The following is a 22,202-nucleotide window of genomic DNA, read 5'->3' on the forward strand; positions in this document are numbered from 1 at the left end:
GAAGGACAGTTGAGGAGGCAGGTTCATTTGAAGGACAGTTGAGGATGAGAGGACAAAGTGAGGTTGAGGATGAGAGGACAAAGAGGTTCAGATTATGGGAGTCTATTTGATAAGCCTTTGGAGCTGTACTTGAGGATGTGACTTGTTCTATATGTTGAGGATCCTGAGCTGGGGCTGGAGACTGTGGGAGTTTAGAATTTAGAGTTTAGAATTTGGAGAGCATGATGAGTGTAGTTAGGGTGACCAACTGTCCTAGCTTGCCCCCGACTCTTTCAGTTTGAGCTTTGAAAGCCCCATGTCTTGGGAAACCCAAGTCACAGACAAAGCAGATGGCTTGTCACTTTTAGGTATAGTTCAGATATAGTTTAGTACGTTAACAAGTGAACAGAGTGTGACAACCAGAAATCCAAAGCAATTCAGAGCTCTGGTAGGCAAGCAGTGGAATTTAATTATATTTTGGCTGAGGACAGTTTGGCCAAATGGAATTTATCAAAAACAGCAATGTCAAAGCAACGTTATGTGGCAGTTGGGTTGAAATAAATTTTGAAAAAAAGTGAATATTTTAACCACTGGCTTTCAAGTTTTGCATAGTTATAATAGTAATGATAATAATAGCTGCTACCATTCATAAATGCTTATCATTTATGCCAGGCACCTTACTAGGTTTTACAAATATTTTCACTTTTATCCTTACAATTAACCTATGACATAGGAATTATTTTCTCCATTTTACAAATGAAGAAACTGGTGATTCTAGAAATTAAGCTTTTTGCACAGTCATACAGCTAATTAATTAATCATAAAAAGAGACTTTGAACCCTGGCCAGCCCAAAAAAGCCTGTGCTCCTTAGTCACTCTGCAGCACTGCTTTCTGGTATCAAGGAACCAGGTTTGTTTATTATTTATTATTTTATTTTATTACAAAAGTAACACTTATTAATTCTATGGACTAGCAGAAGAGATTCTGCAAAATACTTAGAATTACCTCTACTTAGAAACAAGTTCTGTTAACATGTTTGTTGATATATTTTTCTTTTTGGGGCACATTATCTACCTACCTATCTATCTATATATTTATCTAACTATATTGATACATATATGACATGTTATTTTATAGAAATTACATTTGGTAAATTTTAAAACCAATTGTTAGGGATTTAATTTTTTCCAATTTATATTATTGGACATGTAGGCTGCGACATTTTGATGGTATAAACAGCTTACGGTAGAAATAATTAGCCGAGGGGCATCTGGGTGGCTCAGTCTTTTGAGAGTTCAACTTTTGATTTTGGCTCAGGTCATGCTCTCACAGTTTGTGAGTTCAAGCCCTGTGCAGAGACCACTTGGGATTCTCTGTCTCCCTCTCTCTCTGCCCCTCCTCCACTGTATCTCTAGATAGATAGATAGATAGATAGATAGATAGATAGATAGATAGATAAACAAATAAATAAATAAACTTTAAAATAAGAATTAGCTGAAAATAATATACAAATAAATAAAGCAAAATGAAACAAGACTAAAAAACAAAAATTCAAGAGCTGAATAATAATTGTAAAACCACTCATTCTATGTTGTATCCCAACACAATGAAAACCACTGGCTGAGGAATATTTGCTTTTGAACAGATCATCATGTTGAACAGCCTTCTTGCAGCTAACAGGTTTTCAGCAAAATCACCTGGAGCCCATAACAGGAACCATAAGCAGGACCCCGAACCCAGGCAGAGTCAGGGAAGGCACTAACCCCTAAAATGTAAAAGAAGGAACTGTGTTCAGGGGAAAAAGCCACAAACCCGAAGATGGGAAATAAGAGCTGTAATAAGAAGTAAATTTCAGGATCAAGATATTAAAACAGTCATCAAAGCTGGAGCACAAGGTTAGAATCCCAGGACTTTGAGTCAATACCCTTTAAATCCTTCTTGCCAAAGGGCAGGCGATTGGGGCTGGGGTGAGCCTACAGGTAAGGAATATTGGAGTTCAAGAGAACTCCAGAGATTAGGAATCTGGCAGGGTCTGCCAATGGGAAGTTTTGAAGAAAGAGAATAATATAATGAAAAGTTGTGATTAACTTAGTGAAGTGTAGGCAAGGAACAAGTTAAGAGGATACTTCTTAAAACTATTGTGGTAGCAAATTGGCTAGGCACTGGTAGGAATTATATAATAAAGCTATCTAGATATTTCTATTAAATAAGTAGATTGGAGTAATACCATGACATTCCTTTTACCATATTTTTGGCATATAGACAAAACAGGTAGTTGGTCCTTGGTGGGTATAATGCTATTGCTTTTATTAAGTCAAGGTTTTAACTGGCATATTCAAATTTTCTTTTCTTACGGAGCCCCTGAATGGCATGCTGTGTCTTATGACCGAAGTTTAAGTTAATGTTATCATGTTTTAAAATTAAAAATGATTTTTTCTTGGTGCTATGAAGGCCATCACAAAATTGATTATTAATATTCTGGAAAGATGCTTCAATTAAATTTCTTGGATATTGATCAGATAAGCACTAAGATTTATGATTGTGTTCTGAAATCTTCATTAGGTGAGTCCTTTGTAGCTTTTGGTAACTATTAACAAGTGGTTTCCAAACCCTGGAAATTACCACTTCTGAGTTCATTTAAAAAGAGACCTCTCTTTTGCTGAATGTCTGCATAGTTTTTGTTGGTTGGTTTGTTTATTTTCTTGCACAAAGTGTAACAATTGAATAGAAGTTAATTGTGTTCTTAATTAGAAATCACTTTAGGTTTCTGGAGGTTTGAAGTTACAAAAATTGTAAGGATGCTGTAAATATAGAAACTTCCTTTAATTAACTATAGCTGATGGTTAGATTTGCTTCAGTGCTTTGAACTTTTGAATCAAACCTTTCTTGCCCCATAACGATGAATTTAATCATCATTTTTGTCTTTTCCATGGAATTTTCTAATATATATATATGTTAGAATATATAATATATATGTATATTAGAATATATAATATATATATATATTAGAAAATTCCATGGAATGGAATGGTGTATATATATATATATATATATATATATATATATATATATATATATATACCATTTTAAAGATTACAAAGATTGTTTGTTGTAAAAAACAAAACAAAACAAAACAAAACCTGAAACAGTGGAATATAAACTATTCTTTCTCCCAGCTTCCAAGTGATAACTGTATAATAGTTTGCTGCATCTTTTCCCAGCTTTTCACAGGGGTTCTGCTTGTGTGTACATAATATACACGTACACACATAGATATGTTACACATTCCTCGTCCTCCAGTTTCCCTTCTCCAGCTCACTTTCTCCCTTCCCCCTTCTCCTCTGTCTCCTCCTGCTTAACGCAAGTGCTGTGGTGATAATGCAAGAGAGAAGGCTTTGTTCTATGTTCTCTCCCTTACTAAATTTCACTCCTCGGTGGAGCTCACTGTCCTTGTCCTCTTCTCCCCTTGCCTACCATCAAGGTTCAATAAATTCAGACTATGTTTTGCTTCTCTTTATCCTCAGCAGCCAAAGTAGGAGCCGTCCCAGAACAAATCCTCAGCTATGTAAGAGACAGCAATTCTGGGTGTTTCTCTTGGGGACAGCGAGCTAAGCAGCCCCAGTTCTGGCTTCCCTGGTGATTGGCCGAAGGCCCAGAGGGGCTTTTTGTACCAGTTCATTCCAAGTGTGAAGTTCCTCTGGGGTTTCCTTGGGAAGTAGGTTCTTCTTTGTAGTATTTTTCTTGTGTCTGTTATGGGTTGAGATTTCTTCTGCAGTAATTATCTATCATTTCAAACCTGATTTCTAATCTCCTAGAATTTTCTGCAGAATTTTTTTGTGTTGTTAGTGAAACTTGTTTTCTTTTCTTCTCTCTTCTGTCATTTTAGTGGGATTTAGGTACACATGATGATTCAGTTAATACTTTGAACTTCCCAGGTGCCTGGTTGTTTTTTCTTTTTTTTATCTTTTCTTTTTTTAAGTTTATTTATTTATTTTGAGAGGGAGAGAGCATGAGTGGGGCAGGGACAGAGAGAGAGAGAGAGAGAGGGAGAGAGAGAGAGAGAGAGAGAGAGAGAGAGAGAGAATCCCAAACAGGCTCTGCACTGTCAGCGCGGAGACTGACTCGGGGTTCGGATCCGTGAATCATGAGATCATGACCTGAGTTGAAGTCAAGAGTTGGACATTTAACTGACTGAGCCACCCAGGTGCCCCACCTGGTCTTTTTTTTCTATTTCTGGTCTAGGGTTTTGGAAGTTCTTTCAGGGTTTGTTTGCAGTTCCTATGGCTTATGTTATAACTTGAAAGTTTTTTTTTTTCTTCCAGTTTTGGATTTAATATTAATCATAGTTAGATCATTGATATCTCATTGCTCTCTGTGCAGAAGTGACACCATTACTTAACAGACTTCTTTCTGCTGCATTTACAGGCATCCCCAAAATGTTATGACATTAGGCAAATTAACAATGTGAAATTCACTTTTAGTAATTTAAGTATCCTTTCATTTGATATATATAAATGTCACTATCTGTAATATATATTTGTACTTTATTTGCTGGGTGACTGAATACTGTCAGTTTCCTTTTTTAGTATCTGGATCTGTTGGAGATATAAAAAAAAAAGAATAGTAACTTTTAATGGGAACCTGGTACTCAATGTATCTTAAAATTATTTCTTAATTATTATTAGAAACAAACAAATGGTTCAACATTTTTTAAATTATTGAGATATATTTGTAATACAATAGCATATTTTTTAATTTTGTCTCAGGAAGGAGAAAACATTTTCTATTTGGCAATTGAAGACATAGAAACAGATACAGAACTTCTGATTGGCTACCTGGACAGTGACATGGAGGCTGATGAGGAAGAACAGCAAATTATAACAATGATCAAAGAAGGGGAAGTTAAAAATTCTAAAGGACAATCAACAGCTGGCAGAAAAGGTATTGCCTCTAATTGGTGATCTGAGACCATAGAAGTTGTAGAAGAAATATAGTTTGAACTGCAGTTGACTTATAGTTGTGTTATAAGGTGTTCTCAAAATAAAGTTAGCTTTTGTGAAAACTACTCTCAGAGAGTAGCCAGCTATAAGCACATCTTTCTTCTAGCAGGAGGAGAACGCTGGGTGTGGGTGATCCATGTGCCCTGTAGAGCTGCCAAGGTCAGCACCAGCTCCTGACTCTCACTGCTCTCACTGGTACAGTGGGTTGGCTAGGAATGAGGAGTTTTGTGCTCCAGCCCTGCGTCTGCCACTCATCAGTCTTGTACCCGGCAAGTCACTAACTCTTTGAGACTTTACTTTCTCATCTGCACATGGGGAAAGGCAAGTGCAGAGGTGTGCAGAGGGTACTGCTGGATCCTAATGGACTCTTCCTGGGCCTCCCTCTTGTTTGAGATCCTTTGAGAATCTGGAACTTCTGGAAATCTCTTTCTGTTCTGAGCATAGAAGCCTGCAGGATTGTTAGGTTGTTCTAGTTGGGTAACCAAAAATGTTGACGGGAGGTCTGATCTGCTTAGATCAATCCTGTAATCCAGGAGATGTCGCTTGTTTGCCATCTGCTGGGGAATAATCAATTATTATTGGGGCTTGTTTCTATTTTATTGTGTTTTACTCCTGATGGGATTTGAAGGAAATATGAATGATGTTAAAGGTATTCATGTTTTGTAATAGATTGAAATTTACCATAGAGTATTTTTTTCATTTTCTTTAGCAAATCTGCTTGAAGAAGTGACACTGATTTCTTTAGTCACCATGGTAGTAATATCTTTCATATGAATTTTCTACTCCAACTATATGTCACTGGCTGAGAAAGTATAAGCATTCCTAGCATTGCTAGCTTATGCTTCTGTTTCTTTATTTTAGTTGGATTATTTAAGGGAAAGATGAGGACAGGCTTTCTGTTCTATCTTTCAAATATGTATTTTGCTGTTTCAAATTTCAGACTTTGGGTAATAGGTATTATTTTTGTGTTATTCTGTATTTTCTTTTTGGGGAATATTTATTTATGTGAATTACAATATTATTGACTACATTCCCTATGCTATACTTTTTGTATTTATTTTTTAAGGTCCCTCCCCCACCTCCAGGGCATATTATTACTGTGTCCACTATTTTAGCTTAAAAATGGGTCTCCTGTTTATTTATTATCACCCTGATTTTTCTTTAGTTAACAAATATCAAATTGCAAATTGTTTTTACTTTTGTAAAAATAATCAATAGAAACTTAAACAGATTTTGAAAACATATGAATCAGGTACATACATTATTGCTATTTTTATTTTAGAAATCAGCTGTTATTTAATAAAAGCACCCCTTCCCCCAAAAAAGGCCAGAACACAGAGCAACCAAAACACCAGCAAAAAGAAACAAATAATCCACTCCAATGTCAAACAATGGAGAGCTTAGTAAATAATTATGTTTTTTTTTATTTGACTTGGGAAAATGTTAAATGGAAAAAAAGAGCAACAGATGAAATTGAATACAAAGTATGATCATAAATGTAGTTATTCTTAGACTATAAAATATGAATGGACAAAAGGCAAATCAGGCTTGATAATATATTAAGTGGTTGTCTCTTCATTATGAGATTATTGGTAATTTTTATTTTCTTCATATTCCCTGAATTTTCTAAATCTAATCTTATTTAATAATCAGAAAAGAAAATGTGATGTAAATAGTGCACTTTGAGAAATTTGGGTGGAGCCATGACAGTCCTTAGGGACTGACAAGCCAGAGAGACCATGGAATCTCACGACACGTGCCGTAATGAGTTCTGTCTTTATGGCCTCAGTCTCTTTCACATGTACGTGAGATTCCCCTTAGTAATTCCACATAGTTTTGCCTTGGTTGGATTTTTTCTCTTTGTGAACTCAGTGAACTCAAGATGACCTGTTTCAGGGAAAAGTTTTGCTTTCTCATTCCACATTTGCAATAACTCTTTCATGTGAAAAGTTAACATTATAGGGTAAATTAAAAATTGATTTTGATTTTGTTTTAATTTGCTGAAACACCAATGAAGTGAGTTAAAAGATAAGGTACTTCTAGTAACACTTCCTATTATTTTTCATGGACAACATTAACAATACTCAGAGAGATAATAAGAATTTATTTTTCTGATACTATTAAACACAATTTTGATTTCAAAATGAGGATAAAACTGAACAGTTCTTGGCTCTTAATTTTTGTCTTATAAATTTGCTTCCTTGTAAATGTACAGATTGCCTTGGCTGTAAAGAGGACTATGCTTGTCCCCAGTGTGACTCGAGTTTTACCAGTGAGGAAATTCTTGCTGAGCACCTTCAGACATTGCACCAGAGACCTACAGAGGAGAAAGAATTTAAGTGCAAGAACTGTGGGAAGAAATTCCCAGTTAAGCAGGCTTTGCAAAGACAGTGCGTACAGCAAAGAATATCTTTAAAATTATAAGCTAACATTTTTGTTTTTAACTATTCTATTTGATTTGTTTTATACGTGTGTGTGTGGGTGTGTGTGTGTGTGGGTGTCAGTGATGGAGACGGGGGGGGGGGGTGGGGAGGAAGAAAGTAAGCATTCTATATTGTCATTGTCATTAACTTATCTTTTCTTAGTATAATATGGTGATTTTTGAAACATTCTGATTATGAACTTCCAACAAGTAAACATTATTTATGCTAATAAGTCTTTGTCCATTTATTTACTTGCCATTAAATATCAAATCAAGCTCATTGATTTACTATTCAGAAATTCATTTATGCATAATTTAGTGCTCTGAGGTCACAGATCAAGTTTCAGTTGTCTGCATTTGATATTCCCTCTGAAATCAGTGAAAGAAGAGTTTTAAGAAATGAAGAGAGTTTAGAGAATAAAGAATACGGGGACACTTGGGGAAGCACTGTTTATTTCTTAGCAACTTAGGAGGAATAATTTAAAGATGAATAGATATAGGCTGTCACATGAAGATGAATTAAACGATCCCACACATTGCTCGGTACCCTTTATTATTTTGACTCTATATTAACAGCGTATAAATTTATCTTTTTACTTAAATATTTTACAGCATCATTAATTATTAAAAGTGAGAAATTAGATACGTATATTTTTTATTTTAAGAATGTCACCTTGTATATGAGGAAGAAAGCTTTCATGTTTACTATTTTAATATATGCATCTACTTTTGCTTCTGAAATTTGAGATGAAAAATTTCTGCTCAAAACTTAAAAAAATTATAATAGCAAGAGTAAACATTTGGAAATTTTGTTATAGGCTCTTGAAAAAAAAAACAAGCCAGGGCTATATACTTTTTAGAGACTAGATGTTAAAACTGCATTCTAGTCAGCTTTTATTGAGACTACACCAAAGATACTTTTGCTTAGCCGGGTCTTATAGTTAAATTAGGTACTACCAAAAATTAAAGGGACAAAAAACAAAATGAAAACAGAGACCACCAACAGGATTTTATTTAAAGTAGAGATATTTTTCATAAGTTTTTGTCTTACACATCCAGTTTTTATTTCTTTTTGTTTTTTTCTATTTCCCCCTCAGCGTTCTTCAGTGCACAGCGAAAAGCAGTCTGAAGGATTCTTCACGAAGTTTTCAGTGCTCTGTTTGCAATTCTTCCTTCAATTCAGCATCGAGGTTTTGTGTCTGAGTTATCACATGGCTGTTATATAATTGTGGGTCATTTTTGGCAGGCATGCTTTTTATGCTTCTTAGTGATTAAGTATCACATGGCTACAAGATAAGTGCTTTCCTTTTTACCTGCCCAGGTAATGCATGAAATGACCCAGAAACTCTACTAGAGAGCATGCATTGCAAAAGTCTGCTGTGCTGTTAGACTTCATAAGATATGTCTTCACCATTTCTTCTCCCTGTTCCCCTCTCCTGGTTGTTTTGTAGTTTTGAGCAGCACCAGGAGACTTGCCGGGGAGATGCCAGGTTTGTGTGCAAGGCCGACAGCTGTGGAAAGAGGCTGAAGAGCAAGGATGCCCTCAGAAGACACCAGGAAAATGTCCATGCTGGTGAGAAATCACTGGAGGGTCATTTTTAAAGGGGCTTCCTCTCCCCAGGCTGCCGTGATCTGTTTTTAATTCTTGCTCTCGAGGAGAGAGCTTGCTTTGACATTATGCTCACACAGATGTGGAGCTCTTGCAGTGGACTTTTTTCTTTCTCTGAGCACCATTTCTTTTTTAAGTTGATTTCAGCAGTATTTTTCATTTTTCGGATATCTGAATTAATCATAACTGGAAACCTAAGCTAGAATCTACTTGAGCTTGGTAGTCAGGTATATTAAAAATTAATGTTTTTAAAGAACAATTTAAGTGTGAAATATGAAATTTCTCTTTCAGTAGATACATTTTAAAACTATTAAATGATGCTCTTGTGCCTTAAAGTTTTGTAGTAAAAATCTATTTTTTAAATTTATATTTCTCCCATATTGGAGAAAATTACTGCATTTTGACATGGGAATTTAATGTATCGGGATTAATAAAGCAGATATTATTTGAATTCCTTCTAATGGCCAGCTAAACAATAAAACCCCTATAAAATTTGACTGTCACTTAGATTTTATCTGTTTAGCACATGGTAAATGTATTTTGGTTTAGGGATCGAATCTGTTGCACGGAGTTGAACAGATGGCTGTATCGTCAGAGTTAACTTTTCACTTCCTCAGTGTCTTTTCCTTAAGAGAGGCTGAGGCTCATGGAACTCCTCATATCCTTCTGTGCCTATGCTTTTCGCACATGTTTACATTTGCACTTGGCTTCTGGGAAATGTGTGGAAAGATGTCTTTCTGGACATGAGGAAAGTGGATTTCTCTTCTCCCATCTTGTTTATTCCCACATTCAGGAGAACAGGATAATCAGTACTCAGCTTCTGTATCCTATGTTTGTTCATTGTCCAAAAAGTATCTCCTTTAATGTTAAAGTTATAGCAGCTAATATGAGTGTGTCTACTGCCTCCTATTTTGCATCATTGCTTGGACTACATATTTAGGGTAAGCTGTCTATGAAAGTTCTGGGTGGTAGAAAGTATGGCCATGCAAAATACAGCTTCAGGATGATTATCAATAGGACTTTACATTGTTCTGATTTCTTTCTTTCCTTTTGAAGAATATATGGCTGATTTAGGGAGGATGGCATTTTCCTGAATTCATTAAACTTGGGCCTTCACTATGCTTACAAAAGGCAAGCATAACTTTTTGATAGACCTGTCTTCATAGTTTTTTTTTAAGCTGTTATGTTTAAAATGCTGTTCTTAATTTTCTCCATCTTTGTCTGCAATGTATTATAACAAATCTTTCATGTCATTTTTAAAGTTAACTTTGCTGAACTAAGTAAAAAACCAGATGCATACTGAAACTCTGGAAACTTGCATTCTTTTTATTTGGGCATGTGGTCTTCAGGCTGTGCTATAAGCATAATTTCTGTGAGGCTTCTTGTAATTGGCCTTGGATATTATAATATTACTGATTCTGGAAACACATGTTGACTTTGTAGTAAATAATTTATAAAAGGAAGTTTTTTTTTTATTTTTCTGTGTTGTGGAAACATACAAAATATGGAATGTACAATATTAGCCAAAGGTCACTATGCACAATTTTTGTTGAGATTGGTATACGATCTGTCTTTCATTCATAGCCCGTCTTTTGTCTCTCCCTTTTCTTCTATGAGATACATAGACATTTGGAGAAAGAATATTTCACATCAGAACAGCAAACAAAGCAGTGTTCACACATATGATTGTAGAACCTTCTATACCTGAAAGCACACTTAACCCACATTGTATTGAAACTTGCGGTACTTAGGTGACTATGTATTCATTAGGGTTGTGTTAATTTTTCATACATCTCCTACTATTGTAAATAATGTGTTCCTGAATGGTTTTGAAAGTTGAATCTGAAAGTAAAAAAAAAAAAATCAGACTTACCTGAATATAGCAAAACTAAAATAGTATAAAGTCTAGTTATGGCTTTGTAGATACTGTTGTCCTTCAACCTAGGGAAGCTGGTAGAGTGATGACGACCTTCATAGTTACCCAAGAGGAAACAGAGAATGAAGGGCCTGACTTCCTTAACCCACTTCCATTTTTTTCTTTTGTTTAGAGTCTATGGATGCTAAAACCAAGAAATTTTGTATTTGTGGGAGATAACATTTGTCTGCACTCTCAGGCAAATTGTTATAAATTTTTAAAATATTTTTTTTTTCTTCAGGCTCTAGGGTGTCATAGTTGGTTAGGCATATAGCTCTTGATTTCGGCTCAGGTCATGATCTCATGGTTGTGAGATAGAGCCCCGCAGAGCACGGAGCCTGCTTGGCATTCTGTCCCTTCCTCTTCCTCTGTCCTTCCTTCTGTCCCTCCCTTGCTTGCATGTGCTCACTCTCTCTCTCTCTCAAAAAAAAAAACAATTAGTTTTTTTCTCAGAAGAGCTTGGATTCCAATTCTAGGATGAAGAATAGAAGACGACAGGAGGAGGGAAAAGTTTGCAGAGTAGGGATGGGGGTATGGTGCATTGCCTGTGATTCCAGCTGTAGGGACAGTAGCAGGAACATGAGGATAAAGTAAGAGGTGTGGTTGGGAATGTCTCAGTTCTATCTCTCTTCTCTCCCTCAGGGAAAGGATAGGGTCTAGTCTTAAAGAACAGCCGGTATGAGGGATAAGACAGAGCAACAAAAGATTATGAATTGAAAGAGGGAAATGCCAGCTAGTGCAAGCTAGAAAAGAAGGAATATTCCTCTTCTGTGCCCCCCTCCCCTGCCGTGTATGTAATCTATATGTATAGAGATACTCATTTTGCTGGGGAGAATTTTGTCCTTTAGTAGCCATATTTTTTGTCAATCACTATGAAAAATTTTCTTGGCTGTAACATTCAGCATGCTAAAAATAGTGCATTATATGAAACAAGTAACTTAAATAATAAGAACAAATTCATACTTTCTTTTTCTAAAAGTGTATAATCACAGTCCTATAATAAAATAAAATCATCTTGTAATATTTTTTTTTAATGTCTTGGAGTTTTTTCAAAATAATAGAGAAATGGGGAAGTAGATGGGGTTGAGGTTGAGGTTGAGGCAAGAATAGCCATGGATTTGTCATTGTTGGGGCCAGGTGTGGGTACATGGTGGTTCGTCATATTATTTGATTACTTCAAATATACAAATTTGTGTATTTGAAATTAATTAAAAGTTGAAGAAACCACTCTGTGATTATTTGTGGTAGTGCAGATGATATTACATCATATTTGAAAAAAAATGTTTTATTGAGTCTTCATTTCTATAACCACTGTGAAATTTGAAATATGAAATGAGCTACTGTAATCACTGTGTAAGAAGACAAAATTGGTCTTGTTTTGATTTGTGTAATAATACAAATGTTGATATAATGTTTTGATGTACTTGATTTTGGTCTATTCTGGTTTTTGACATTAATATGAGAAAGTATATGCTCATAGATTTTGTAGGAATCTAGTGCTGGAAAGAATAATCTATAAATTCCATCTTAAAAAACACAGAGGATTAAATGAAATATTCTCTTAAAATTTAAAGCAAGTGGGGTGCCTGGGTGGCGCAGTCGGTTAAGCGTCCGACTTTAGCTCAGGTCACGATCTCGCAGTCCGTGAGTTCGAGCCCCGCGTCGGGCTCTGGGCTGATGGCTCAGAGCCTGGAGCCTGCTTCCGATTCTGTGTCTCCCTCTCTCTCTGCCCCTCCCCCGTTCATGCTCTGTCTCTCTCTGTCTCAAAAATAAATAAACGTTAAAAAAAAATTTAAAAAAAAATTTAAAGCAAGTAGCAAAATCAACTTATGAATTAATAAAACCATTTTTTTCTTTTATAAACACATTTGATTAATTTAAATTACAATTTTTCATGTAAGTGTGCTTTTTCTTTTTTAATTCTACATCAGTTTATGGAAAGGTGAAATGCCTGTTTTATATATGTAGAAAGTGGTATATCATGCTGAATATTTTTCAAATTTAAAAAGAAAGGGTTTAAATCCAGTTTAATGGCTATGACTATAACATTGAACATTTTTGGAATTCTAAGTTGTTAACTTAGAATAACTTAGAATAACTTAGAATAACTTGTATAACTTGTTGTTAAGATGAAATACCTGTTTAGAAATTATATATCACCTAGAAACATTGTATCTGATGCTCTTCATATTCTCATTTAAATCATGATGATATTTTATTTGCATTTTAGGCGATCCTAAGAAAAAGCTCATATGTTCAGTGTGCAATAAAAAGTGTTCTTCAGCATCAAGCCTACAGGAACATAGAAAGGTCAGTAAGATGAAGATTAATGCTCATCAGAGTGTAAGACCTTTTAGTCATTTATAGAGCCTGCCATGAAAATTTTTAATTGATTTTTTTATAAAGACAGAGCTTTGTCATCAATTTATACACTAGCATATTCTAAAATGCCAGACTGATATGCAGAAAAGTGAGCTCTTGTAAAAGTATATTTTGAGTTTCAAGCTTTTTTAGTTGCTGTTTGCTCAGGAAATACTATGTATTTGATGGAAACATATAAGTTTTGTGGATTTATCATATGCCCTGCAATGGCATTTAGCTATTAAAATGCATGCATCTTATAGTAAAGTCCGACAAAACAAAGACAAGAGCTCCTTATTTTAAAGAACTAAAAATAATGTGCAAGTATGTCAAAGTGTTGTTAGCAGAAACAAATGATTGTATTAGAAGAAAATAAATTTAATGCATTTTGTAATAAACATAAAACTTATTACTAACTTACAAATTTAATGTGAAAGGTTAACCTGAAAAATATACCGGGGTTATTAACCTTAACAACATTAGCACTATTTAATAGAATTTACAATAGAATAGAGCTAAAATAAAATTTAGATTTTTGTTCTTATTGTGACAAATTCTAGAAGAACTCTTATATTATATTATATTATCAGATAAATGATTATTTTTTAATTTCACATCACTTTTCAGAATATCTAGGAGCGTATAATATTTTCTTTTAGTGATTTAATATTGAAGAGAGTATATAGTACTAGTGAATATAAAATTTTACTTTTCTTATGGTTTACAAAATGAATTTATCTCTTTATTGTATATGGATATATTCCAAAGTAACCTGAATGGCTTTAGAATTCATGATATTCAATCTGATAGTTCTAACTATGTGCTGTGGGTTTAATCTATAAACACACAAGATAGTTAGATTCCAAAGATGTCCAAGATTGTATTTTATATGTTGGGTGATTTTGATCCTCAGGGAGAAATAAAGGAACAAGCGGTGGACTGAGAGTGAGGACAGTGGGTGTCATCTTCTGTCCCTAACACTCCATGTAACATTGGGCCTCTGTTCTCTCTTTTATTAAATGTGACTTGAATGGGTCCATGCTTTTTAATTTTTTCTCCAAGTGCCATGAGCTGTTTTGTTTGTTTGTTTCTAAATGGTTTTCTAATAGGATTGTTTAAACATGTAGAACACATCAAAAATTTGCATATAATTCTTGTGCACCGGCCATGCTAATCTTCACTGTAACATTCTAATTTTAGTATTTGCACTGCTCACTTCATCCCTATGGCTTCCGAAGCAGAATCTTAGTCTGAGGCAAAAAGATGAAATCCAATTTAGTAGATATTTTCTAAATATCTTCTTCCTTGTATAATTCTATGATTTCTTTCCCTGGTCTATTTACATCTTAAGAAGTTGAAATTTAAGATAGTTTACCAGATTAAAGATTGTACTAAACAGAGTGTTTCAACAAAGTTGCTTGTGGGGCCTATTTCTGAAAAGTGTTCTCTTTTCCATTTATTTTCTTCATAATATAAGAACTTTTTCCCCAAGGAATGTCTTGGTAGAGCCAAATACTACTTGGTGATGGTAGAACATGGCACCCAAGTTATCTCTGCAGAATGTTAATAACTTATTAGCTGAATGCAGCACTTCCTTCATTACAGCATGGCTCATCTAATTTAGCCTTTCTGAATCCATAGACAGCTTTTGTTGACTTCCGTTTCTGATTCTGTTCTTAATAGTTGGGTATGTTGAATGTCTAATAGAGTTTGGTTGCAGTATTTAACCTTGCCAGTAGAGGGTGCTGTATGAATATGCCAAATTACATAATAGTCTGGAATAGTATCTTACATTACTATATACTATTTTATGTTACAATAAGACATATTATAGCCCTTCTTGAAAATTGTTTATTTAGGGACTTCAAAATTGTAATTTAATATGCTCCATATCAATTAGTAAGCTGAACATTTTGAAAATTGTGCTTTATTTATCATTAGGTGTAAATAAATAGTATTACCAAATTTGGTTGTTTTATTAAGCTTTTTTAGGATTTTTGAAGATAGCTATGGCCTGAATTTTCCACTATAAATAACATAGTCAATGCAAAAGTGCTTTCATATACAGTGAATATTCTGTTTTATAATTATGGAAAATTAATTCAACTGAACCTTTAAAAGTGTTTCATGTTTCAGGAGCCGTGAGAGTTAAGAAGTGAAAAAACATGGGTACTATTCTGCAGTATTTTATTTAACATTTAACACTTTATATATGGATGAATAATTTAAAAAAATTTTATGTATTAATATAAGTTTTATATTAAAATGAAAATACACTAAATATATTTTCATTTATGTATGACTCAGAAAGCACATAATCGTTTTTAGGAGATATTGTTATTATAAAAGACATATATTACAGAAACATAGAGTTTAAGAATATAAATCTGTTCTTACTATCTTTAAATAAACAATACACGTAATATTGCTCCTTAAGCATAGGTGTTGAACCAAAACCATATGAAGGTCTTTGATGATTGAACAGACTGTCTTTAAAATGGCTCAGGCTGAAAGTTTTACTCCTAACTGTGTAGTACTTGCTTTCTGAGTACTTGTGTGGGTCCCACATTTTTTGCCTGAGGAATCATAGAATGCTTTGGACTCCATATATTCACTAATTGAGAATAGATGACACTGCATATAAGCAGAGGTGTAAGTCAGACTCTAGTGGAATAACATCATTCTGCTTCTGCCTTGTTTATATACATTTTCTGTGCTTTTCCCAACTGAGTTTTCTGACTCACCAAGAATCAGATCTGACAAAGGCAGAAGGTGGATTGGCAGCCTCAGACCTGCCGTGAGGTTGGGCATCGAATGAAGTCCCAGACTCAGACGTGGGACCTGGTAATTTTCCCTAGCTTTTGTTTCCCTGCCTTGTCCCCTCTTTTCAGTCTGTCTGTTTTGAGTTCTTCCATGGCCACTTAGATCGAGGGAGCCAATTACCAGGATACAACCCAGTCTTCTACTCATGACTCACTCAGTTCTTGGCCCTCTGCCTTGACTTCACTCTGCAGTGGCCCTCGTTATTCTGCAGGGGTAATCACAGCACCTTGTCTTTCTGCACAAGGGCCTTTGCTTCTCTGGTGTTTACTATTGTGGGCTTTACCTTTAGTGAGGTTGAAGCAAATATAACTTCACCAGAACTATTTTAGAATCTTCAGCAAAACAGTGTGATGCTCTTGTTCATTGGGGGTGATCAACATTTCTAATATGAGGCTTCTTGCAATACATTCCTCTTAGAACTTTGTGCATTGTTTCTGATAATAAACTGGGCTTCTACTTTTCATACCACCTATACAATTTCTCTGTTTAGTGTCTTAGAGGGAAAGAGCTAAAGTTAATATTCAGTTGTAATATTTATTAGCCAGCTGTTTGATAAAGTCATGTTCCCTACTTATTATAGTTTTTGATCTTTTCTTTTTATTGTGGTCTTCCTATCATGTAAGAATTTTACTTTGAGCTAAATGTTTTTCGGAATCTATATCTTCTTGTCTTTCATGGTGATTCATGTTTTTTTCTGTACTATATACATTTAAATTTAAAATAGTTTCACTACTGTAAAGGGAATATTATCACATACAGGTTCTATATTTCCAAATCCAAATTTGTGCATAACAAAAAGAGTTCGTGTCAGTTAGGTATAACTTTTTACAGAGTGTAGAAATTTAATATGCACTAAATAGGTCAGCTATACCACATTTAAATAGTGTGCTGCAATCTTGTATTTGCTTTTAATTGTTTGTTTTTATTAGGTAACAGGTTCACTGCATTTTCAATTTATATAAGATAGTGTGAATAAAGCAGAGGTGAATTACAATATACATAGATATTGCAGTAGCAGCTATCCACATATTTATACTTTTACTTGAGTTCTATATAATTTATTTGGCTTTGACAGTTGACCTAACTGTCAACTTAACCTTTTGCAGATTCATGAGATATTTGATTGTCAAGAATGTATGAAGAAATTTATTTCAGCTAATCAGCTAAAACGTCATATGATCACTCACTCAGGTAAAATACATATTTGTTCATTTATATTGAAATCACTACAAAAGATTCACTTTGTCCTTTTCAGGATCTCCGAGAATAGTAATCAGGAGACCTGGCTTTTAGTTCTAGGTTGGCCAGTAACTAGCCGTGTGATTTTGAACAAGTTACTTAGCCTCTCTAGACCTCAGTTTATTTATAAAGCCAAGGTGATTGGACTAAGTGATATCAAAGCTCTTCAGAATCACCATTTAATTTATTGTCTACTCCTCCTGGAGCCTTAGATTCTGTTCTTTATCTGTGAAAAGGGCCCTACCTTTCAGAATTGCTGTGAAGGTTAAATGAGATCCTTATGTACTGTGCTAGCAGGGGGTCTGACTTTTAGGAGGGATTCAACAATTATAGTTTCTGCTTTTCTAGATACTTTCACATTCTCACCAAGGTACTAATAAATGTTAATGAGAAATTTATAAATACATTTTGAGAATATAAGTTTTTAAAGCTGTAGTTTCATTTTAAGCAAGTTTGAGTAATAGGTCTGTTATACAGATTAAAAAGAATAAGGTCTAAAAATAAATTTTGCTTTATGAAGTCTCCTTCTAGAGTTTGGAACGTCTATAATTTAAGGCCATTGAGGTTAGAATGTTTTTACATATCCACTTTGTTTGGTGATGGCTATATATATTTTGGCAAATGAAAATAGGAGATCAAAAACTGGTGGCCTTCAGATATGCTTTGTTTGAAACAAATAGTATTTTTTGCATCTAGTGGTCAACATTTCGTTAACGTTGCATAAATATGGGTTCTATACAACAACCTAGGTACGTAGAGAATTGAAGCTTTCTGTTGAGAATTGAAGCTTTGCCTATATGAGTTCCACTTGTTCAAGTAGGAGGCAGGTCTGTCATTTACTTTTATCACTGTCAGAACACTCTTAGCGTTTGGAGTTGTGACCTTGGTTTAAACTCATACTATCAGCACATTTTTCATCTGGAAATAGGATTTTTTTTTCCTTGAATTTGAGCTTCATTCTTACATCTAAGCTACTTTACACATTTAGTTTACAAAAATAAGTCTCTGAAAGAACAAGTTCATATTTCTTTTGTGAATAGGGTCACATGTCTAACAGAAATGGACTGGTAAGTAGATTTTTTTCAGTTGTTTGAATCATGTTTCAGTTGACTAGTCCATTAGAAGTAATATAAGGTAAGGCTGTTTCCCTTTTTATCCTTTACCTTTATATAGATGTGAGATTGTCTCCACTCATTTTTCACAGAAAAGCGACCCTATAATTGTGAGATTTGTAATAAATCTTTCAAGAGGCTTGATCAAGTGGGCGCCCACAAAGTAATACACAGTGAAGATAAACCTTACAAATGCAAGCTTTGTGGAAAGGGATTTGCCCACAGAAATGTTTACAAGAATCACAAGAAGGTAAAAGCATATAAATATTATTATTATTATTATTATTATTATTATTATTATTATATTTGCTGATTTGACTTCTAATTATTTTATAAGAGATTTGTGTATATCTGGACGTGCTTGTGCATGTGGAATAATTACAGAAGATCTTGCTTTTACTTTCTACCCCCTCACTTAGGCCACAACCCCTTGTGGCCTGATTTCTGTCTTCCATCCTCTGTTGAAACTGTTCTCACACCCAGAGGGCCATCCACTGTTTCCCAGTGGTGTACTAACTGCAAAGTCTTTATTCTCTCCCTTTTTTTTCTGTAACGTTTGACACTCTTGTTCACGTTAGCTGTTTTGAAATTCTGTTCATGTTTGGTGTATACTTTGCTAGGTGTTCTACCAATTTCTCTGAACACTTCCATCTCCCCTCCCTGAGGAGGTTGGCTGGATGCATTGGCTGTGGGCCTCTTCTGTTTTCTCTGCATCAGCTACATCCATGACTTCTGCTATCAACTCTATACCAACACATGCCAAATGACTTATTTATTTAATCCAGTCTTCAAAACTATATTAATTTTTTTTTATTTGAAACATAACTGGATATCTTCTTGACCTAATGAATTTAGCATGTCCCAGAATGACTTTTTCATTCTTTATGCCCCAGATAACCTCTCTTTTAGAGTTTCTTCTTTCTGTTAATGACAAAAGCATATGCTTACTCCTGTCTGTTTCTTTAGTCTTAGACCCTTTTTAAAACCCTGATTCTTGGGGCACCTGGGTGGCCCAGTTGGTTAAGCATGAGACTTTGGCTCAGGTCATGATCTCGTGGTTTGTGGGTTCAAGCCCCATGTTGGGCTCTGTGCTGACAGCTCAGAGCCTGGAGCCTGCTTTGGATTCTGTGTCTCCCTCTCTCTCTGTCCCTTCCCTGCTCATTCTCCCTCTCTCTCTCTCTTTCTCTCTCTCTCAAAATAAATAAATAAATAAAGCATTAAAAAAACAAAAACAAAAACAAAAATGCTGATTCTTAAAGAATCTACCCTCTACCTTGTCTAGTCACCTTCAGTCATTTGTTCCTTTATCATCCCAACATCCCAATTATTGCTCATTTTCATTGCTTTAATACCCATCTAATTAGATTCTTATTACTTATCACTTCCCACCTTTCCATCCTCCTAAATAAATTGTCTCATAGTGCAACTCTGACATATCACTCTTGTACTCTAATATTATGAGTAGATTTGCGATGCCTGTATAAGTTATAATGCACCTTGCCCTCTCCCATGACCTCAACTTTTCCAGATGTTTATTCTTTTCTCTGCATACCTAAGACAACTTGACATTTGTCTTCAGTCATCATGACCTAACTTCCCCTTCCTCTTTTCTTTTTTTTTAAATTTTTAATTTAATTTTGTTTTTATTTAAACTCTATACCCAACATGGTGTTTGAATTCATGACCTTGAGATCAAGAGTCACCTGCTCTACTGACTGAGCCAGCCAGGTGCCCCACCCTTCCTCTTTTCTGTTAGGACTTTCTTCAATTATAATCTCTTAGTTTTGTGTATTAATTTTTGTTTACATTTCCTACATACTACCTTTATTCTAGTTCTTGTCTCAGAATGTATTAGTTTTATCTTATCTACTTTGTGTAGATAATAAATAATGTTTCAGTTGAATTCAGAAAATGGTATTGTTTGTTTTTTTGTTATTGGGTTGTATGTATTCTTTATATATATTGGGTATTAACCTTTTATCAGATATATCATTTGCAAATATCTTCCCCCATTCACTAGGTTGTCTTTTCATTTTGTTGATAGTTTCCTTTGCTCTGCAGATGGTCTTTAGTTTGATGTAGTCCCATTTGTTTATTTTTGCTTTTGTTGTCCTTGTCTTTGGAGCCAGATCTACAAAGCATTGCTAAGACTCATGTCAGGGAGATTAATATGTTTTCTTTTAGGAGTTTTATGGTTTCAGGTCTTACATTCAAGTCTTTTAATACATTTTAAATTTATTTTTGTATATTGTGTAAGATAGTGTTCCAGGTTCATTCTTTTGCATGTGGCTGTTCACGTCTCTCATCACTATTCATTGAAGAGACTCTTCTTTCCCATTCTGTATTCTTGCCTCCTTTGTCATAAATTAATTGCATGAGTTTATTTCTGGGCTATCTATTCTGTTCCATTGATCTGTGTGTCTATATTTTTCTATCTGTAACATACTGTTTTGATTATATAGCTTTGTAGTATAGTTTTAAATTTGGGAATATGATGCCTCTTTGTTCTTCTTTATCCAGATTGCTTTGGCTATTTGAGATTTACTGTGATTCCGTACAAATTTTACAATTATTTGTTCTACTTTTGTGAAAAATGCTATTGGGATTTTGATAAGGATTGCATTAAATCTATAGATTGCTTTGGGTAGTATGGACATTTTAACAGTATTAATTATTCTAATCCATGAACATGGAATATCTTTCTATTTATTTGTGTCTTCCATTTGTTTCATCAATGTGTTATCATTTTCCGGGTACAGGTTTTCCACTTCTTTGGTTCAATTTATTCCTAGACATTTCATTGTTTTTGATGCACTTATAAATAGGATTGTTTTCTTGATTTCTCTTTCTGATAGTTTCTTATTAGTGTGTGAAAATGCAATGGATTTTTGCATATTAATTTTGTATCTTGAAACATAATTGAATTCATTTATTAGTTCCAGCAGTTCTTTTGGTGAAGTCTTTGGGGTCTTCTATATATAGTATCATGTCATTTGCAAGTAGTGACAGTTTTAATTACTTCTTTCTTTCAATTTGGATGTCTTTTATTTCTTTTTCTTGTTAATTACTCTGGCTAGGCCTTCCAATATTATGTTGCATAAAAGCAGGGAGAGTGGGCATCCCGGTCTTGTACCTGATTTTAAAGGAAAACTTTCAACTTTTTATCATTTAGTTTGATATTAGCTATGGGCTTGTTATATATGGGCTTTATTATGTGGAACTATGTTCCCTCCACACTTAGTTGAGAGATTTTATAATAAGTGGATGTTAAATTTTGCCAAATGCTTTTTCTTTATCTATTTGAGATGATTATACGATTTTTATCTTTCATTTTGTTAATGTGGTTCATCATGTTGATTAGTCTGTAGATATTGAACCATCCTTGCATCTGTGGAATAAATCCCACTTGATCATGGTGTATGATCTTCTTTATGTGTTATTAAATTCAGTGTGCTAATATTTTATTGAGGATTTTTGCATCTATGTTTAAAAGGTATATTTGCCTGTAAGTTTTTTTCTTCCCCTCACTTCCCCCTCATCTTCTTCTCCTTCACTTTTTTTTCTTTTTCTTTTTCTTTTCTTTTTGGCTTTTCTTTTCTTTTCTTTTTTCTTTTTCTTTCTTTTTTTTTTTTTTTTTTTTTTTTTTGTGGTGTCCTTGTCTAGTTTGGGTATCAGGGTAATATTGTTTTTGTAAATGGGTTTGGAAGCATTCCCTCCTTTTCAGTTTTTTGGAAGAGTTTG

At 34.4% G+C, this 22,202-nt stretch overlaps 1 protein-coding gene and 1 pseudogene across 5 annotated transcripts in view; one reads left to right on the forward strand and one right to left on the reverse strand.

The window, feature by feature from the left end:
• The window catches only part of PRDM5 (PR/SET domain 5), a 204,331-nt gene that overhangs the window by 88,243 nt on the left and 93,886 nt on the right, over positions 1-22,202 (forward strand). For 4 of the 5 annotated variants that reach the window (XM_042983975.1, XM_042983979.1, XM_042983976.1 and 1 more), the window contains exons 4-10: positions 4,747-4,921; positions 7,196-7,370; positions 8,500-8,592; positions 8,854-8,975; positions 13,157-13,236; positions 17,217-17,301; positions 18,554-18,711. In XM_042983975.1, the coding sequence (XP_042839909.1) occupies positions 4,747-4,921; positions 7,196-7,370; positions 8,500-8,592; positions 8,854-8,975; positions 13,157-13,236; positions 17,217-17,301; positions 18,554-18,711 (888 nt within the window). The remainder of the gene's footprint in view (positions 1-4,746; positions 4,922-7,195; positions 7,371-8,499; positions 8,593-8,853; positions 8,976-13,156; positions 13,237-17,216; positions 17,302-18,553; positions 18,712-22,202) is intronic. The other variant, XM_042983978.1, reaches the window with a different exon arrangement.
• LOC122238238 lies at positions 14,405-14,499 on the reverse strand (annotated as a pseudogene).

This window comes from Panthera tigris, chromosome B1, assembly GCF_018350195.1.
Source record: "Panthera tigris isolate Pti1 chromosome B1, P.tigris_Pti1_mat1.1, whole genome shotgun sequence".
Classification (NCBI taxonomy): Eukaryota; Metazoa; Chordata; class Mammalia; order Carnivora; family Felidae; genus Panthera; species Panthera tigris.